The sequence below is a fragment of the Ambystoma mexicanum genome, chromosome 8, assembly GCF_040938575.1.
Source record: "Ambystoma mexicanum isolate Mex_15411 chromosome 8, UKY_AmexF1_1, whole genome shotgun sequence".
Lineage (NCBI taxonomy): Eukaryota > Metazoa > Chordata > Amphibia > Caudata > Ambystomatidae > Ambystoma > Ambystoma mexicanum.
In genome coordinates, this window is record NC_090929.1 from 1,107,600,403 (window position 1) to 1,107,617,267 (window position 16,865).

Consider the following 16,865-nt stretch of genomic DNA (forward strand, 5'->3'; position numbering starts at 1 on the left):
TGCTGGAGCTGGGAAGTGGATATATGAGATGGAAAAGCAAACTGCGGGGTAAACGTTAGCGGTGGGAGATGTGAAGGGCCTCCTGATCTCCATACTGGGAGATGCTGTGGATGATATTTGGAAAAGGGTGGGATGCCCAGTGGTGACAATACGCGACACAGCACATGACGGGGGCCCCATTTGCTAAATGCAGACATGCGCTCTGGCAGGCATTGAGGGTCCAGTATAATCACACATCAGACATAGGAGCAATAACATCATGCAAGAGGCATGAGAATGAAGATCCTGTTGATTACATCCAGGAGATTCAGGAGAAGTGGCGCTTGGAAACGCGGGAACCGTGGGATAAAACATTAGCAATTTTCTATCACATACTAGTACAAGGGCTCCCGGAGCAGGTACAAAGACAGTTGAAGTTGGTGGGTTGGAAACTAAAGCATGGCCAGAAATACAACTGACCATAGTGCACTACTGCAGGATGTGGCAGGAAAAGATGAAACAGAAGGAGGAAGATAGGAAGGCAGAAGAAGCGAAATTGGTGCAAAAGAAGTTATCAAAATATGCCATGGAGGGAGCACTGATAACAGCACCTGCCCCCACACAGGCCACAGTGACACAAAACACAACGCAACAACAGGTATCACTAATGCAGCAAGCACAAGTAACTCCACAACAAATGCCTCCACCCCCACCATACACGGGAGGGGGCTATATGCAAATGGGAAATGGGTACTCAAATAACTACAGAGGGAGGGGTGGACAAATGAGGGGGAGAGGACATGGCCAACCCATCCAACAAGGGGAGGGTTACGGGGTTACAGTCAACCTGGACAACAGGGGTACCAGGACAATATGGGGGGACTTCAATGGCAAGCATGGGAACCACCGACCTGCTGGATATGTGGGTTGGTGGGACACATGTCAGCAACATGCAGAATGAGACCGGCACAGACAGCTTGGGCGGAGCAAGAACAGCAAGGGTCCATGAGGGAACAGCAAGTTTACCAACACAGGGGACGCAACAACAACTACCACCACAAGTGCTGATGCAACAACAGGCACTGCAATCACAACAGCAACAACAACCACACATACAAACATATACGCAAACGCAACAGCAGCCCATTGCAAAACAGCAACAGCAGGTCCAAACAGTGCAGCTGCTCACACAAATACAGGACAAATCAAGAACATGCACTGACATACCTGTAGTCCAAACACAGCTAGGGAAGGTGACAATACTGGGTCACAACCCGTACACAGGAAATGGACAGTCACTGTACCCACAATAGGACAGCCCACAGATGTCTTTGATGTGTCCCACCCTATCAGTAACACCTAACCCTACGGAGGAACCACGCATACAGGTGACAATAGGTGACAAAAATGTTTCCTTCTTAGTTGACACCGGGGCCACTAGGTCATGCATAAGGGAGGGAAAGTTTCAACTGTCAGACGAAGCTATGAACACTCAAGGATTCTCTGGGTCTGGAGGGTTGGTTCCCTTCACTGATAACATCTCCTTATCTGTAGGAGATCACGATATGTCTCTCCCGTTGCTATACTCAAAACAGACACCAGTAAACATACTGGGTAGGGACATCATGAGCCGATTGAATATGACTATCTCCTTTACTGACAAGGGGATAATATGCTCAACACCAGGCATAAACATGCTCACAGCACGACAAATACTACAGGCTTATTGTGGCAAAACAGTAACCAGAGCAGAACCAGTAGATGGAGAAATATTCCAATATGGGACAGACATGGCAATAGCGTGGCTACCAGGAATTGAAGGGAAAACTTGGAGGAGGCCAGCAGCCTACCATTTTAGACCTGAGACACCAGCAAGCGAAATGGGAGGGACAAGGAAATCACTGAGCATTGTAGCAACACAACACTACATTGCAGTACACGCACACGACAGGGAAGGAAGAGCATGGAGAGCAGTAATAGCACTAGCAGAGGGGTGCTGACTAACGCAGGTATCTGATGAGGAGCTCTTCTCGGACGATAATGGTGAGGGGGAAATGGTGTTTGAGATGAGCGTCCACATCTGGGTGACAGTGACATACAGAGACGTAGCGCAGAAGATGGCACTGGTGCTAGAGGCACCAGCTACCACCTCTGTACCATTTCTGGAGGAAGGTTTGGCAGCAGTACCTGCATCTCTATGGACCACTAGTCCATATGACGTGGGCTGCATCAAGAGCATTGGAGGGGTGAAAATAAAGTTGAAGAAAGGAGCTATACTGCCAAGAGTAAAGCAATACCCCCTATCAAAAGAGGCAGATGAGGGGATACATGACACAGTAACAGCACTAATAAACAATAAACTGCTGTATACCCTGTGTGCAAGGCTAAGGGAGGGTCCTGGCGTTTCATCCAGGATTTAAGACCCCTAAACCACATTGTGGAAGCAGAATACCCAATAGCGGTTAACCCGGCCACCATACTATATGGGATACCAGCAGAGGCGTCGCGGTTTACGGTGATTGACCTCAAAAACGCATTCTTCTCAATACCTTTGCACCCTGACTCACAAGACTTGACAAATTTCACATACCGCAACAAAAAATGGAAACACACCAGGTTGCCCCAAGGGTACTGCGAGTCACCATCTGTCTTTAACATTGTGATACAAATGGACTTGGGTAACTTTGAGATGGAAAGCACGGTGCTGCAATATGTAGATGGCATAATCATCTGCAGCACCACAGAAGAGAAGTGCAGGAGAGACCCCATCAAAATCCTCACAGTACTAGCAGGAAAGGGGTACAAAGTAGACGAGGAGAAGCTACAGTAGTGCCAAGAAAAAGTGCTCTACATAGGCCAACTTATTTCACAAAATGGAAGCAACATTGCACCACAAAGGGCAGAGGCCATCAACAACACACCACAGCCACAGTCAGTGAGCGAACTACAGCAGTTCTTGGGCCTATGCAACTATTGCATGGCTTGGGTTTTTGATTACAGTTCATACATAGGACCACTGCTTGAGGGCCTCAAGAAAGCACAGAGGGGGGAGAAGAAGTTGATGTGGACAACAGAAATTACAGAGGCATTTCAGGAACTAAAACATGCCATATCCACAACACCAGTACTGGCCCCCCCAAATTATGAAGAACAGTTTTTCATCTTTTCACATTGTAGCTCAGCAGTAATGAGGGCAGTGCTGACACAGAAAACTAGCGTGGGACACAAACCAGTAGCATTCTACAGTGGACACCTGGACCCTGTAATGTTAGGTCACTTCCCGGCGAACACAGCCTGGCTGCTGCAGCCTTTGCGGTAGAAAAATGGTCCTCCATAACAATGGGCTGCCCAACCACACAGTATGTGGAGCATGCACTTTTTGCAATATTAAACGAACCAAAATCAACCTTGACCACTCAGAGGGTGTTAGGGTATGAAGTAATTTAGTCCAGGCCAGAATTAACAATTGTAAGATACAATAACGGGAACCCAGCAAGGTTCATAGCAGAGGTAGTGGAAGAAGGCAAATACGCTCATGATTGCACACAGGCCATTGACACTTACTCCAGCACAAGAAAGGATGAGGAAAACGCCCTAGATGGGGGAGAGATAATGTACATTGACGGGTCCTCCACAATTGACCAGGGTGATGGGATACGCAGAACTGGAGCGGCAGTGGTGAGACTGACCGAGGATTTAACATATGTCTCAGTGAAATGCGTTCAGTTGCTACAACACTACTCTGGCCAAGCAGCAGAATTAGTGGCCCTAATTTTAGCACTAAAAGAAAGCATTGACAAAAGAGTAACAATATATTCTGATAGCGCGTACGTCACATCGACTGTACATTCTGGATTAATTAAGTGGCAGGGAAGAGGGTTCAGAAGAGCAGACGGCACACCAGTGCAACATGCCCTACTACTTGTTGAGTTAATTAGAGTAATTGAAGATCCCAAAGAGGTAGCCTTGGTGAAGTGGCAGGCCCATACAAACCGGAATGACCCTATTTCCAAAGGTAACGAAACAGCAGACGCACATGCTAAACATGCTGCATATTTCGGTGAGATTTGGACCCTCCCAGAAAAAGGAAAATATAAGGGGAGGGCGGGGGCAAGACAGATGCTGTTGAAGGATGGGTACACTCACATCCCTGAAAATCAAATTCTGGAATTACAGGCAGCAGCACCCATGACAGAGAAGGAGCTATGGGTAAAAAGGGGATGCACAATGTCCCCCACAGACGAATTATGGTGACAAAACAATACAGGCAAAATAGTGATGCCCCTGGCCCTATTGAAAACAGCCCTGGCCCAGCTACATCATCCCACACACACAGGAAAAGAGGTGATTGCAACAAGAATAAAGGAGGGTTGGTTCTGTCCCGAGCTAAATTCACATGTTGCGAACTTCATTAGCAACTGTCTCACTTGTCAACAATTCACGGCCGGTCACACGCTGCAAGTAAAAAAAGGTGTCATACCCCGGCCGGAAGGTCCCTTCCTGCACCTCCACATTGACTACGTTGACCTGATCAATGTATGTCAAGGATACAGGTACATGATTGTGGTAGTATGCCCATTCTCAAGGTGGATAGAGGCCGGCACATGCTGTTGCATTCAGAGCTGCAAAATTCTTAGTGAGGGTGGTCTTCCCAAAGTGTGGGGTATGCAAAGTGTTGCGGTCTGACAATGGCCCACACTTTGCCAATGAAATGGTCCAACACATCACTGCTCTTGTTGGTATAAAGCACAAGTTTGCATGTGCATACCACCCACAGGCGAATGGCGTTTGTGACCACCTCAATGGGCACTTAAAAGTAGAAATATCAAACATTTTTTAATCAACAAAGAAAAGTTGGCTCTACTGCCTCCCCTTGGCCCTATTTGAGTTAAGAAACAGGCCAGGTTCGGATCACCACCTCGCACCCCATGAGGTGGTGACCGGACGCCAAATGCACCTCCCACTGACACCTCCATCAAGGGCTATAACGGACTGTCATTCGTCTCAAACTGTTTTGGGTGATGAAATGTATGAATAAGTCTCTTCTTTGATTACTAGTGTCGCCTTTATCTCTCAACAGCTCGAGCGGACGCGGGGCGGGTCGAAAAACACCCAGCAAGAAGGAGCAAATGAAGAACAGGAACAAGCAACACAGTGGACAATAAGTGAAGGGGACAGAGTACTTTTACGCAATTATAACCGCCGGTGGAACAGCCCCTGTCTTACTGGGCCCCACCTGGTGGAAAAGACAGCTCCTAGAGCAGTAAAACTACAAGACAAGAGCGTGTGGATGCATTTGCACGACATCCAGCCCTACAAAGATCAGACTCCCCCTTGCGTCGACGACAGGGCCAACGCAGCAGCAACAGCGACAAGCGACAAAGGCAACACAGCCCCTGACCCCTCCCAAACACCTCCAAGAACTCAAGTGAACTATTGCCCATAGCCCACACCATGGTCACGAGATCCCAAAGTAAGAACACTGCCCCAATAAGCCCCGTCCAAACAAGCCCTGCCCCTACCGCCACCCAAATAAAGGACATTGCCTAACAAACTGCCAAATTACACCACACTTGTAGACCCGTGCATGTTCTCTTTTTCCTTTTGCCTCGCACATGCAGGTATCGCAAAGTACTGTTTATGCATAAAGAAAAGTCCAATAATTAAATGCTTACGTTTTGCCCAGGGGTAAATGCTGCCCACAGATGATGATACCCCTGAAGCCCTGTCACATCAATTTGTATACGCTATAAAAAGACCAAAATATCTAAAGAAAAGAAAAATACGTGTGTATTACAACACATTCATTTTGCCATAGAGCAATCATTCCCACATCTCTACGAGCACTTACCAGCCATGAGAGATAGAACGCTAAGGTATGCGTGGGAACAGCTTTTTGCCTGGGCATTAAACGATTACATGATAGGGAAGGCTTAAATAAACAAAACTAACAAGATTAATGCTTATTTTTAGAAATATTCAGGCGGGCATCTATATGATCAAAAGTAACAAGCTGCAGGACCGCAGCAAAGGTAAGAGGAAAATGCCGGTAATATTAGCTATTGTAATAAAAATGATAGGTCTGTTTATCACTGGTCTACTTGCTGCCACTGTCTGGCAGGCACACTATGCTTCCTATGTCATGGCTGCACCTCCTACTAATGATCCCCCCCACCACGGTTGCAACAGGTACGGTGACAGGTGGTACAAGTAACGAAGAGTAACTGGGAAGAGGGTTAAATGTAGTACATCTATTGACAATAATGGGGTTGACACATATGTTACAGAGTCCGCACGCGTCTCCAACAACATGTGGTACCAGTACATGTCCAAAATTGGTAGGGGGACAACTAAGGACAACTGCTATGTGTGCTCACTGATCCCATACGCCATGAGCGCATCCAGAACATTTGTGGCTACTGAAGTACCTGCAACATCAGTAGAGTGCCTGATATACCTGGCCCTGTTCCAAACAAAAGGACAATTTCAAGGCAGAATACAGTGGAAGACGAGGGATACATATCCGTATGAAAATAGCTTCATCAAGACACTCCCTATGTACAATCACTATTGGCAACTAACGCAAGGGCTCCAGTATGTGACGGATGGACCAGAAAAAGGGGAAACAAAGGAAGTTACATTGAATTACTTACCATGTGAATGGCGTGCAAAAGAAGTTCCTGGAGTACTAGGGTGCTGGGAGAGACCACTGCTAGTAATATATGGAAAGGTGTACACAAAGTAAGGATGGACAGATGGGGTTGTGGGGAGCAATATGGTAACATTTACAAAGGCAACAGTTGCGAAGATGGATGAAGTAAACAACAAGTGTTACGACGGATGGATTAAAAGTGCAGGACTGGTAACATGGCTAGAGAAGGACGAGGATCCAGTAACAGTACTCCCACTAACTGCACCTGCACCTACACTTTATTATCAACACAACTGAGACGTTAAGGTTGGAAGGAACAGCAACTGCAAAAGAATAGTAATGATAAATGAGGAGGGTGCCGGTACAGCAGTATTAATGGACCACTATTGGGCCTGCGGAGAAAAGGCATACCACAGCTTGCCGCCATCGTGGGATGGAATATGCAGTATGTTACACATAAATGTACCATCCCTAGTAGTGCCACAGAAACATGTCAACCTGGGGAGCTTCCCTAAGATGGACGAAGGGAATAAGAGGAAGAAAAGATCGTTGAAGACTGGAGGAGGAAAGGGAAAAAACGACACGACAATATTGTCAAGAGTAAAAAGACAAGGAGAACCACTGACGGGGAACTACCTGTGGGGAAGATTGGAAACTGCACTTAGTGACATTCCACCGAGGCACAGACTATTTAGCAGGGCAGCAATGTTCTTTTCATCGATAATACATCCAGGACTGCAGGCGTATGCAAATGCAAAGTGATGACAATAAACTCAACCGTCAATGGCTTCAATGTGATAAAAGAAGTATTGAGAGCAGTATGACTGGTAGCACTGCAGAATAGCTATGTGCTGGATCTCCTTACAGCAATGGAAGGAGGAGTTTGTGCAAAAATTGGAAGATCGTGTTGCACGTTTTACCCTGCCAACGCCACAGACAATGGTACGCTGTCTGAGGCGGTATCACAATTGGCCAAATGCATGCAAAGATGGAAGAGGAAGCAAAGGGTGTGAAGAGCGATGGTAGCTGGTTCTCCTACCTGTGGTCCTGGATGACATCTTGGCTGTCAGATGGGCTTAAAATAATAGCTGGATGCATAATATTGTGCATGGCCGCCCTATTAGGTATGAGGTTGTGGAAAGCAAGGACAGCACGTACAACTGATGAAATGATGGAAATGATCGGCATGCACCCCCTGATGCCCGCGGAAGACGACAAAAACATAGATGATATCATTAAAGAGAGAGAGAGAGATTGAGGAAGCAAATATTAGAAGCAGACTTGCAGCCGCCATCAGTGAAGGTGAAGAACCCGAGAAACCTGAAGAATTATGTTGGGAAGTGGGTCTACTGCAAACCAGGTGGAGGATGTGTGTATATGTACTGGTCATTTGAAGACCATGTGAACAAGTATGGACACCTAGCTGGAATAACAAAGTTTTGCAGACCATGCGGAGACAAGAGAGAAGATAATTTTGTGGTCGACCAGAGGGGGGACTGAAATGGGAAAATGGGAAAACACCCTCCCCCTGCCGTTCTCATCCAGACCCTGGCCTAGAGGATTGCGGCCCAAGCACCCCTCGCTCACTTCACCTGATGACAAGGTACCGTGTGTCCACGGTCCCCACAAATGAGGAGGAGCATGCCCAATAGTATGGCCTGGTCAAGCCCATGTCTGCGGCATGTACCAGCTCGACTAACGCAACAACCATGAAACCCAAATGGTTAGAGATGCCATGACGACCTAGCCAACTGACAAGAACACCTGTGCCACCATGCACACTGGTCACTCACACACACCAACCTACACGAAGAACATACTCAGTGCTAGGTTGTAGCAGACTGGCACACCCACGGACATGCATCATTGTTATTTTTCACATAGGTCTCCTCTGGCACTGCAGAAACGCAAGATGCCTGAAGAGCTTGTGTATACGCTTGCAGATGCTTTGCCACCCAATAGAGACGCCATCATATATGCCTACTGCTGCTTGTGACACACTGTCACCCTGCGACACCCACATTATGGATTATGTACCACTACCCAGAAGCTAGGCCCGAATAGGCGCAAGCAAGACTCCCCAGGCAAGAGCCTCTCAGACGACAGCCCTTCCAAGATGAAAAGCAAAGCGCTGACCACGCAGAACGAGCCCTAGCGAGAGCTCACCGCCAAGGCCGCAATGTTGCAACCCACATGCTGCACTCTCGGTGTCAAGGTTACACCTGCCACTGCTAAGCATCCCTCTGAGCTGAAATACAAATCAAATGCTCATAATTCTGCTCCAGCTACGGTCTCTCCACATGTGACCAAGCCGAACTGACAAAATGCCAAGCTCATGAGACAGAAATTCGCCAGGGTCCCACGTCTGGGATACAGGTTGCAACAACGAAGTGACAAGTTGGACACCTACACCGATGGGAAAGGCGTGATCATCAGCCACTAGCAAGACTTGTCCACCATTAACACATAGTTGCACATTGTTGCCAGCATCAGGTACATCACGAGCTGGGAACGGCGATGGTCCCAGGCTTAGGAGCTCGCAAAAGAACCAGAGTACAAGGGGCACCTCACTTACGCCATTTCAGCTAGCCAATCACCAAGTGTCCCCTTCTAACCAATTTGTTGTAGCAACTTTTTAGGGACAACCCAAGTGTACCACCTGACCCGTCCTTATCCACTAATATTCCTTCATATGGGTATCTAAACTAACCCTACCACTCGGGGAGCCAACCCAAAGTGGCGATAGGTTTTGTGATGATTTTCCCAGGTGATGCGAGTAGCGCGTCATACTACGGTAGAAAGGGCCTGCGAGCCCACTAACGATGAGTGTCTCCCCGGATGCATATGGGCTGAGAACAATCCCTGCCGTTATTCTAATAAACAGCAGTAATTACTTTGCTCTTGTGTGTGCCTAAATCTCCTTTTGGGACGCGGGAGGAGTTGGGGCCTCTCCAGCCCCGGAGGCCCGCGGACGGCTCTGTCGGCCCCCGGGAAATCACCCCAACAGATGCTGCGCCACATCCCCTCTGTCGTCCTGGAACATGTTCCACAATTCAAATATCATCATTCGTTTTCTTACTTTCTGCCCCTTGTTGATATCTTGTACATGTGTACATAAATTTTGCTGCACATACTTGGAGAAGTGCCTGCCCTTTGGCCATGGCTTAGGCAGTTTACCTCTGTTTACATTCTGTGCTATATTTACACATTTTGTCTTTGTATCGCGGAAGAGACAGGCACATATGCTGTAAGGGTGTGTCCCCCATGTTACTTCCACGATACATTATTCTTGATACTTGCTTTACCCCAAGTCGGGGCTTTCCACACTTCCACTGTCAATTAATAAATTAGGTTCTCGCTCATAAATGTAGGAGGACTGCACGTCCATGAATGCAACAATGCACAAAGAAAGTGGTGTGGGTTAGAACTGTGTTGGTTAAAATGTGTTTAGCATGACTCGAGGCAACTTCAGACCTCTGTATGCTATGGTGGTGGAAGCCCACCAGCCACCACAATGGGGCAGAGATCTGAGCAGAGACAAGAATGTACATGAGTCTCTGAAATGAGTCTACCCTGTAGCACACATGACTTGAGACGCCTTTACTTCAGCTCCTTTCTCGACTCAAAGGTCACTAAGTCCGCAGAATGCTTTCGTGCTACAAGTGGGAACATGTGGCACTATATGTTCGTTGGGCATGCTCAGAGCCCGAGGTGCTCATCTTCCCATCTCCCTGCTACTTTGCTGTAATTGCTTCAAGGCCGCGCCATGGCAGGAGATGACTGACAACTGTATCAACAACAGAACGTTTAACTCCATCAGACCTCTCAAGGCTCATCTGGTGGTCCTAAGCACACTGCTGCCGCTCATTAGTATTCCCATCACTGCAGCACCTGAGACCGGTCGCGACCTTGTGGAATCAATCATATGCTTGCACAGTTACAGTCTCTATTACATTTTTGAACGCCCCACTGCTTTGAGATTTTATGTTTGGCTATCTGCACCGCTAACGTAATGGAGGATCCAGTAGCCCGAGACATGGAGGCCCTGTAAGGAACTCATGGTGGCAACAGTAAAGACAGACACAAATGATCACAGTTCAAGGGTGTTTATTAAACTGGATATATGCAGGTTGGAAAAATGCCTAATCTAAACCTAAAGCTAAGATGGGAGCAAGGTGCGACCATCAAATTAAAAACAAGGCCGTCCTAGTGGTGTCTTGTGAAAATAAAAGGGCCTATACTAAAAAATAAAACTATTGCCAGTCCTTACAACTAAATACAAAAAGAGCGTGGGATAGGGTTCACGAGAAAGAAAGAAATGTTCACAAATGTTAAGTCAGGATGTGTTAGCCGCAGGGTGGGGGAGGGTCTCCCTTCCCCACGTGTTGAGCACAGGACAAGGTGAGACTCCTGAGCACCGCACACTCCTGAGCTTTCCCAGCACGAGATTACAGTTCCATTCTCAGCTATCAGGACCGACGATGGTCTAGTCTCTTTTCTCAAAAATCTCTTGCTTTTGAGGACCTGATGTATCAAAATAACAGTCCTTTTCGTAGGCACGTTGGGTGATGACTATTCACCCCTGGATCCCCCTGTTCTGGGCTCAGATCTTCAGAAAGCTTAGTGATATCAGAACCTTCAGTGGTTAACTCTCTTGCTTTCGATGGCCTTATAGATTCAAAATACCAAACAAAAAGTTCCTTTCGGATTGCACTTAAGGTAGTGATTCTTCACCCTTGGATCCCCTTCTTCCGGGCTCAGACCCCTCTCAAATAGCCTCCCTCCCGTCGGGTTCACTCTGGCTTGTATTCACAAAGATTTTTCGGTTGCATTCACGTGTCGTTGGGGCGATGGCTTCTCACCCCTGAATCCCCCCTCTTCCGGGCTCAGACCCCTCTTGAACGTAAGCCTCCCTCTGTCGGGTTCACTGCGGCTTTCCTTGCATTAACAAGTCTTAATGTCTTTCTTAACAGTTCACTGTGGACATCCCTCTGTCAAGTTCACCTTTGTCTACACACTGTTCATAGGGACTTCAGACTTTGCCCCTTTCCATCGGCATCGCTGCGCCGGGTTCACTCTTGCCAACTTCGTACAGTTTCTTCTACTTTCTTACGCCGCAGGATTTACTCCCCTTAACTTTACAATCTTCTGCCGGTAAAAAACGTTCAACAGAGGATTTTGCTAGACCCCTGTATGACCACTTTGACCCATTTCTTGCCCCGTTCCCAAGGCCGTCTGGTAACTGTAGTTTCAACACTTGGGTATTTTCCCAGAGTTTCTTTAGTTAGCACCCACGTGGTGCCGGACTCCTCTGCAGCTGGTTCTCCCCTCTCGGTTTAACAGTTCTTTGTACTTTTCTTCAATTAGCCATTTGCTTCTTTTGTCGAAAACAGTTCGGTTTCTTGTCGGCTCTCTCCTCGACTCACTGACTGTGATGAACTGCTTGGCTTTACTTGTCTCTGGAGTCAAGGCCGGTACCACGGTGGCAAGCATCTCTCCCCGGCTTTATCAGCGGAGGAGGGCCCTGTGTACCGTTGTCGTCTGCTGCAACACACGTCGGCTATTGTTTGCGGTCTTATGATTCCTTCCACAGAGGTTTCTTGGGCCTGGCATGAAAAGGTCAAGGTTGCTTCTCTCCTTGTCACCCTCTCGGTTCGCTCCGTCTTTCTCATCCTCTTGAACTGCAGTGTTGAGTTAGCTCTCTCGTCGTGTGGTTTGGTTTGCTTGTACTGTGCTCTCCTGCTCCACCTTTTATCCCTGTGGAGGAGGGAAAGGGCCATCAGGTGTGTGTGTGATTTTGGTCAATTGACTGACTTTGCCTGACCCTTGTGTTGGGACATGTCAGGAAAACGGCTCTAGTGTTAGTCTGTTGTCTTTTGTGTTGTGCGAAAGTGTTCGTTGCGGAAAAGGGGGCATAGAGGTTTTGAGTATCCTGCGTGGTGGACTGGGGAAAAGGTGTTATAAGAAGGGGATATCATGTCTCACCTGTCGGTGTCCCACTTCTACTACCTGAGGACCCCCCCCCATCCAGGTGATCCTCTCTCACTAGTCCACCCCCAGGAACTGGATCCAATAGCGATGGCTGTGTCCTGGCCACCTGGATGACAGATCCCTGGGACAAGTAAGTGAGACAACTTCATGTTTCTCACAGCCCCCAGTCGGCACCCCTTCCTGACTCAAATGGGTAAGTTTAAGGGGGTCCTGGGATCAGTGCAGTCACTATTAGCCGTGGGGAGGGCACGGTCGGGGCAGCGATTTCACAACTTTTCTCGCTTTCTCACTCCATCTCAGTGATCGTTATCTGAAATCTGGGGGTTTTGGAATGCAGGTGTTTAAGATATATGAATAAAGTGCAATTGTTCAGTTTATGTGGAGTACCACTCGGAGTGGCTTTGGGTATAGCGCTTGTACAATCACACATTCTGCAATAATACAGTTCATGCTGCAATACATGTTGGCATGTATACAGTGAAGCCTCAATGGGGGTATGACATTATTTCATAACTGCTAGAAATCATGCTCTGGGTCCAATGGGCAGCTTGGGGAGGTGGGGGGGCACGGGTGACATGGTGCTGCGCCATCGGGGTGTCTTCATTGATTCACTCATCCACCCATTAATTCATGCTGAGATGAGTGTGAGAAGTGTTCACAATCCGTGCTGTGTCACAAGGTTGCCAATCGTGATTCGACAGGTGGGTTCCCTGCAGTATGGTGGCATGGGCAGGGGTGTTGCTAGGTCTGGAAAAGACCCGGGGCTACGCTAATGTCAGAATGGTTGGGACTGGAGGCTAGCTAGCCTTTTGGTTGTAGCTCCTGAGATTCTATCCGGGGCTACAACCAAAAGACCTGGGGCTATAGCCCCCTTAGCCCCCCCTAGCAACGCCTCTGGGCATGGGTGCCCCGCCAAGAGAATTGAGTGTAACGTGCCCACGGAGGCGAAATGGGCATTGTGCCTGCAGAGTGCACGAATTATAACCAGAGTCGCTTGACTGGCATTGTGCCTGCAGACTGCAGGGCAGTGACCATGCCCGAATATGCCCACTTAGTGTAATGGTGCCAATAGAGTGTGGGGCATCCCGCTTGCAATGGCTGTCTCAAGGGCCTTGGACCCTAGATGCTTGGGCACTGCTTATAAAGGTGGGGTTGGGGGGAGAGTGGGGATAGACTGGCATCTCCCTCTCGCCCGTGGAACTGGTGGAGCTTCGATCATATGGGCAGTGATGGGGTTGTACATGTCGCCCCCTCTTCTTCTTGCTCCGTGGTTCGTATCCATGTAGTGAGAGAACAAAGATACACAATATGTTTTTATCCCCCCTCACCCCACAGGTGCCGTGAAGTGGTCACGCTATAGTGATATGACTAGGCGCTACACACACGTGAGTTCTAACATGCGCACTCTGCCTATTTTTCCCTGGCTCTGCTCACTGCTTCGCATGCCATCTTTGCCCAGAGTTTGGTGCTTTATAGAAGCAAATTAATGAATTAATCAGAATTGTGAAGCTGTATTGATTGTGCTCTATGAATCCCAGTCTCAACCCCCTTCCCCCACTCTCTGATCAAAAGTATTTCAGTGTTGTGCATCATTACACAGACAGTTAAATATATTAAAGGCATCATGCAAAGTGAAGAGGAGCGGGAAGCTACACAGTGGGGAGATGGGGGAGTGGGTGAAATGACTGCGTGGTTCGTTGTGGGGGTCCTCAATGCTCTGTTGCAGCACTTGGCAGTAGGACAGCAGGTCTGCAATAGTATATTTTGGAGGCTGTATATCGTGTCTGAAAGGGGAGGAGAGTACTAATTACATTTGTACTATTTAAAAGATATTCATTATGGTCAATACTAACATTCAAATGTACTTTGTTGAAATTACTTGCATGTACATTTTCCCCATAGAGCTTTGTGTGAAAGCCAGGTGGCATGTATGAAGAGGATAATACTGTTTTTATCAGCCTCTGGTCTGAAGGATAGTGAGTTCAACTACCCACTACAATTTGAAACCGTGTCCTCCACATTTTGCCACATTACCTCCTCGTCCCAACCCTCACAGTATGAGGCATCTAGCTCTCTACCTCTCGAGTCACGCATTTCCCTTTACTCCAATCAAAAAGTCTTGCCCGCTGTTACCTGTGCCTGCCTTGCTTGGCTTAGTGGCCTGCGACACAAACGAGGCCTAGCGGCCTGCCACTCAGTCCTAGCTGGTGGTGGCTGGCTGGGTAGGCCGATGGTCCAACCATGATGCAGGCCGGGAGCTGGTGAGTGGCGACGCTGCAGGCACTGCTGCACGTGTCAGCCCTTGGCCCAAGCCCTATCGGGCCGGCTGCATCATGGTTGGTCTGTAAGCAGCACCGGCAGAGCGTTGGACGTCTGTGTGGTGTGTGACAATCCCATGACGCGTGCAGCGGACCGACTGCAAACTCCCAAGAGGGACGACTTGAGTCTGTGTCATTTAGGAAGGCCTGTAGGCCTACACATGGGGGCAGAGGCCTGCATGTCCTGATGCCGTACAACCCTCATGCAAGTACGGTGGCAGAGGTCCGCATGGTCAGGGGCATGGCTGGCGCTGCTCCCACCCACAATGGTCCTGCTGTCCCATAGCACCATGGGGCCTGCTGGATGTCCAGAGCAGGCCCCAACCCCCAGAGGCACTGGGCCTCCAGATAGTGCTGATGTCCATAGCACTATGGGGGCCCGCTGGGCGTCCACAGAAGGGCCCCCTGCAACAGTCTGGACCACCACCTCACCCTCTCTCACCATGGGCCCACCCTTGTTCCTTTTCCAAGCTACTCAACTTACGTGAGGCAGAGGGATGGGGCTGTTGCTCCTGCTCATGCAGGACGAGGAGTGAGAAATAAAATGGAGCCTAAGCATGCCCAACGTGCATGCCTCGGTTTAGCCACGCTCCCAGCAATCTTATTGGTGGATTTCCACTGGGGTCATAAGGGTTTGGTAGGGTCACAAATTAACAGACAGGGGTCGCAGGAGTGACCCCTACCAGCCCCTAAATGGCATCCGTGTATGAGTAGCAGGCTCTTTCGAAGCAAGTGATCAAGCGCAGCAAAGTACATTTCAATATCAAACCGGAATGGGAAAAGAGTGACCCCTGAGGAATGCCTCACATAGCGATGTGCCAGAGGGATGATATTTTTTCAAACTAACACTTGAGTTGCGGTCTTGTAAAAAGGAAACAAACCATTTCAGCACACCTCAAGCAATACCCACAATCTTTGACCAAAGGTACAGGAAAATGGAAAAATAAGTTATGTTGAAGGCATTGTAGCGGATGTAAGAGATTGAAATCCTGAAGATGTTTCTGCAACTGCCTTGCAATCCCCGACAATTTTCTAGAGAAGTGGGAGTATTGTTTCTGGGTGATAGTCAATAATTGAATTTATTTTGTTCATACCCACCTGGCATTTTAATCATTTAATAATCTTATGTTGATGTTTGGGTTTTCAAAGATTTTTAGCCATTTGTTTTGTTTTATTTTTTATGTTGTGGTTAATTTTTGTTTTTTCTTTCCATTACATAGTGTTTATTCTTTTTGTATCTTAGAACTTTCAAATCTATGAAATCTAGACATAAATTGATGAAATTAACATTATGAATCTCAATAGAGGTCTGCTTTGAGAAGTAATTGCTAATCAATGATATATGATTCTAGGAATTAAGAAAGATGTCGACTCCCACAAAAAGCTAATTTCACTTTCTAGGTTATTCTAAAGTACCATGCACTGACATGTGTTTTATGAGTTTGACATATTTAAGCCATGACTGACACATCATTCTAATGCTATTCTTATTTTTAATCCAGGCCCATGATTTGTATTTTGATTTGCAATTGCACTAGCTAACAAATTCATCTTTCGCTTGTGAGTCACTTTTGGACTTTTTACGTGTTTAAATTTCAGATCTCCTGGGTGATGATACTTGTGTCTGGTCTTTTATTTTTGTAGACTTGAAGGATATGTCCTGCTTGAGCCTGAAATCCCAAGGCCCCAAAACCTTCTTCAAGACCAACAAGGTGCTACTTCATGTTTCCCCATCTTACTCGGAGAAACTTCGTGTTTTTCACAGAACCGGTGAGTAGAATGCACAACCCATCTTGACCCAGAGTCCCTCTCTTCAAGAGTAAGCAGAAACCATTGCCTAGTGCCTATTCCAGACTTAGTCTCTTCATGCAAACATCAACATTCCACAAACGGGTCGACTGGGAACCTAAAGAGGCCCTGGAAAT

General features: G+C 47.7%; 1 protein-coding gene across 2 annotated transcripts in view; it reads left to right on the top strand.

Moving 5' to 3' along the window:
• LOC138472788 (protein-arginine deiminase type-1-like) overlaps positions 1-16,865 on the top strand; it is a 432,575-nt gene that overhangs the window by 105,720 nt on the left and 309,990 nt on the right. For both annotated transcript variants that reach the window (XM_069611134.1, XM_069611135.1), the window contains exon 6: positions 16,585-16,710. In XM_069611134.1, the coding sequence (XP_069467235.1) occupies positions 16,585-16,710 (126 nt within the window). The remainder of the gene's footprint in view (positions 1-16,584; positions 16,711-16,865) is intronic.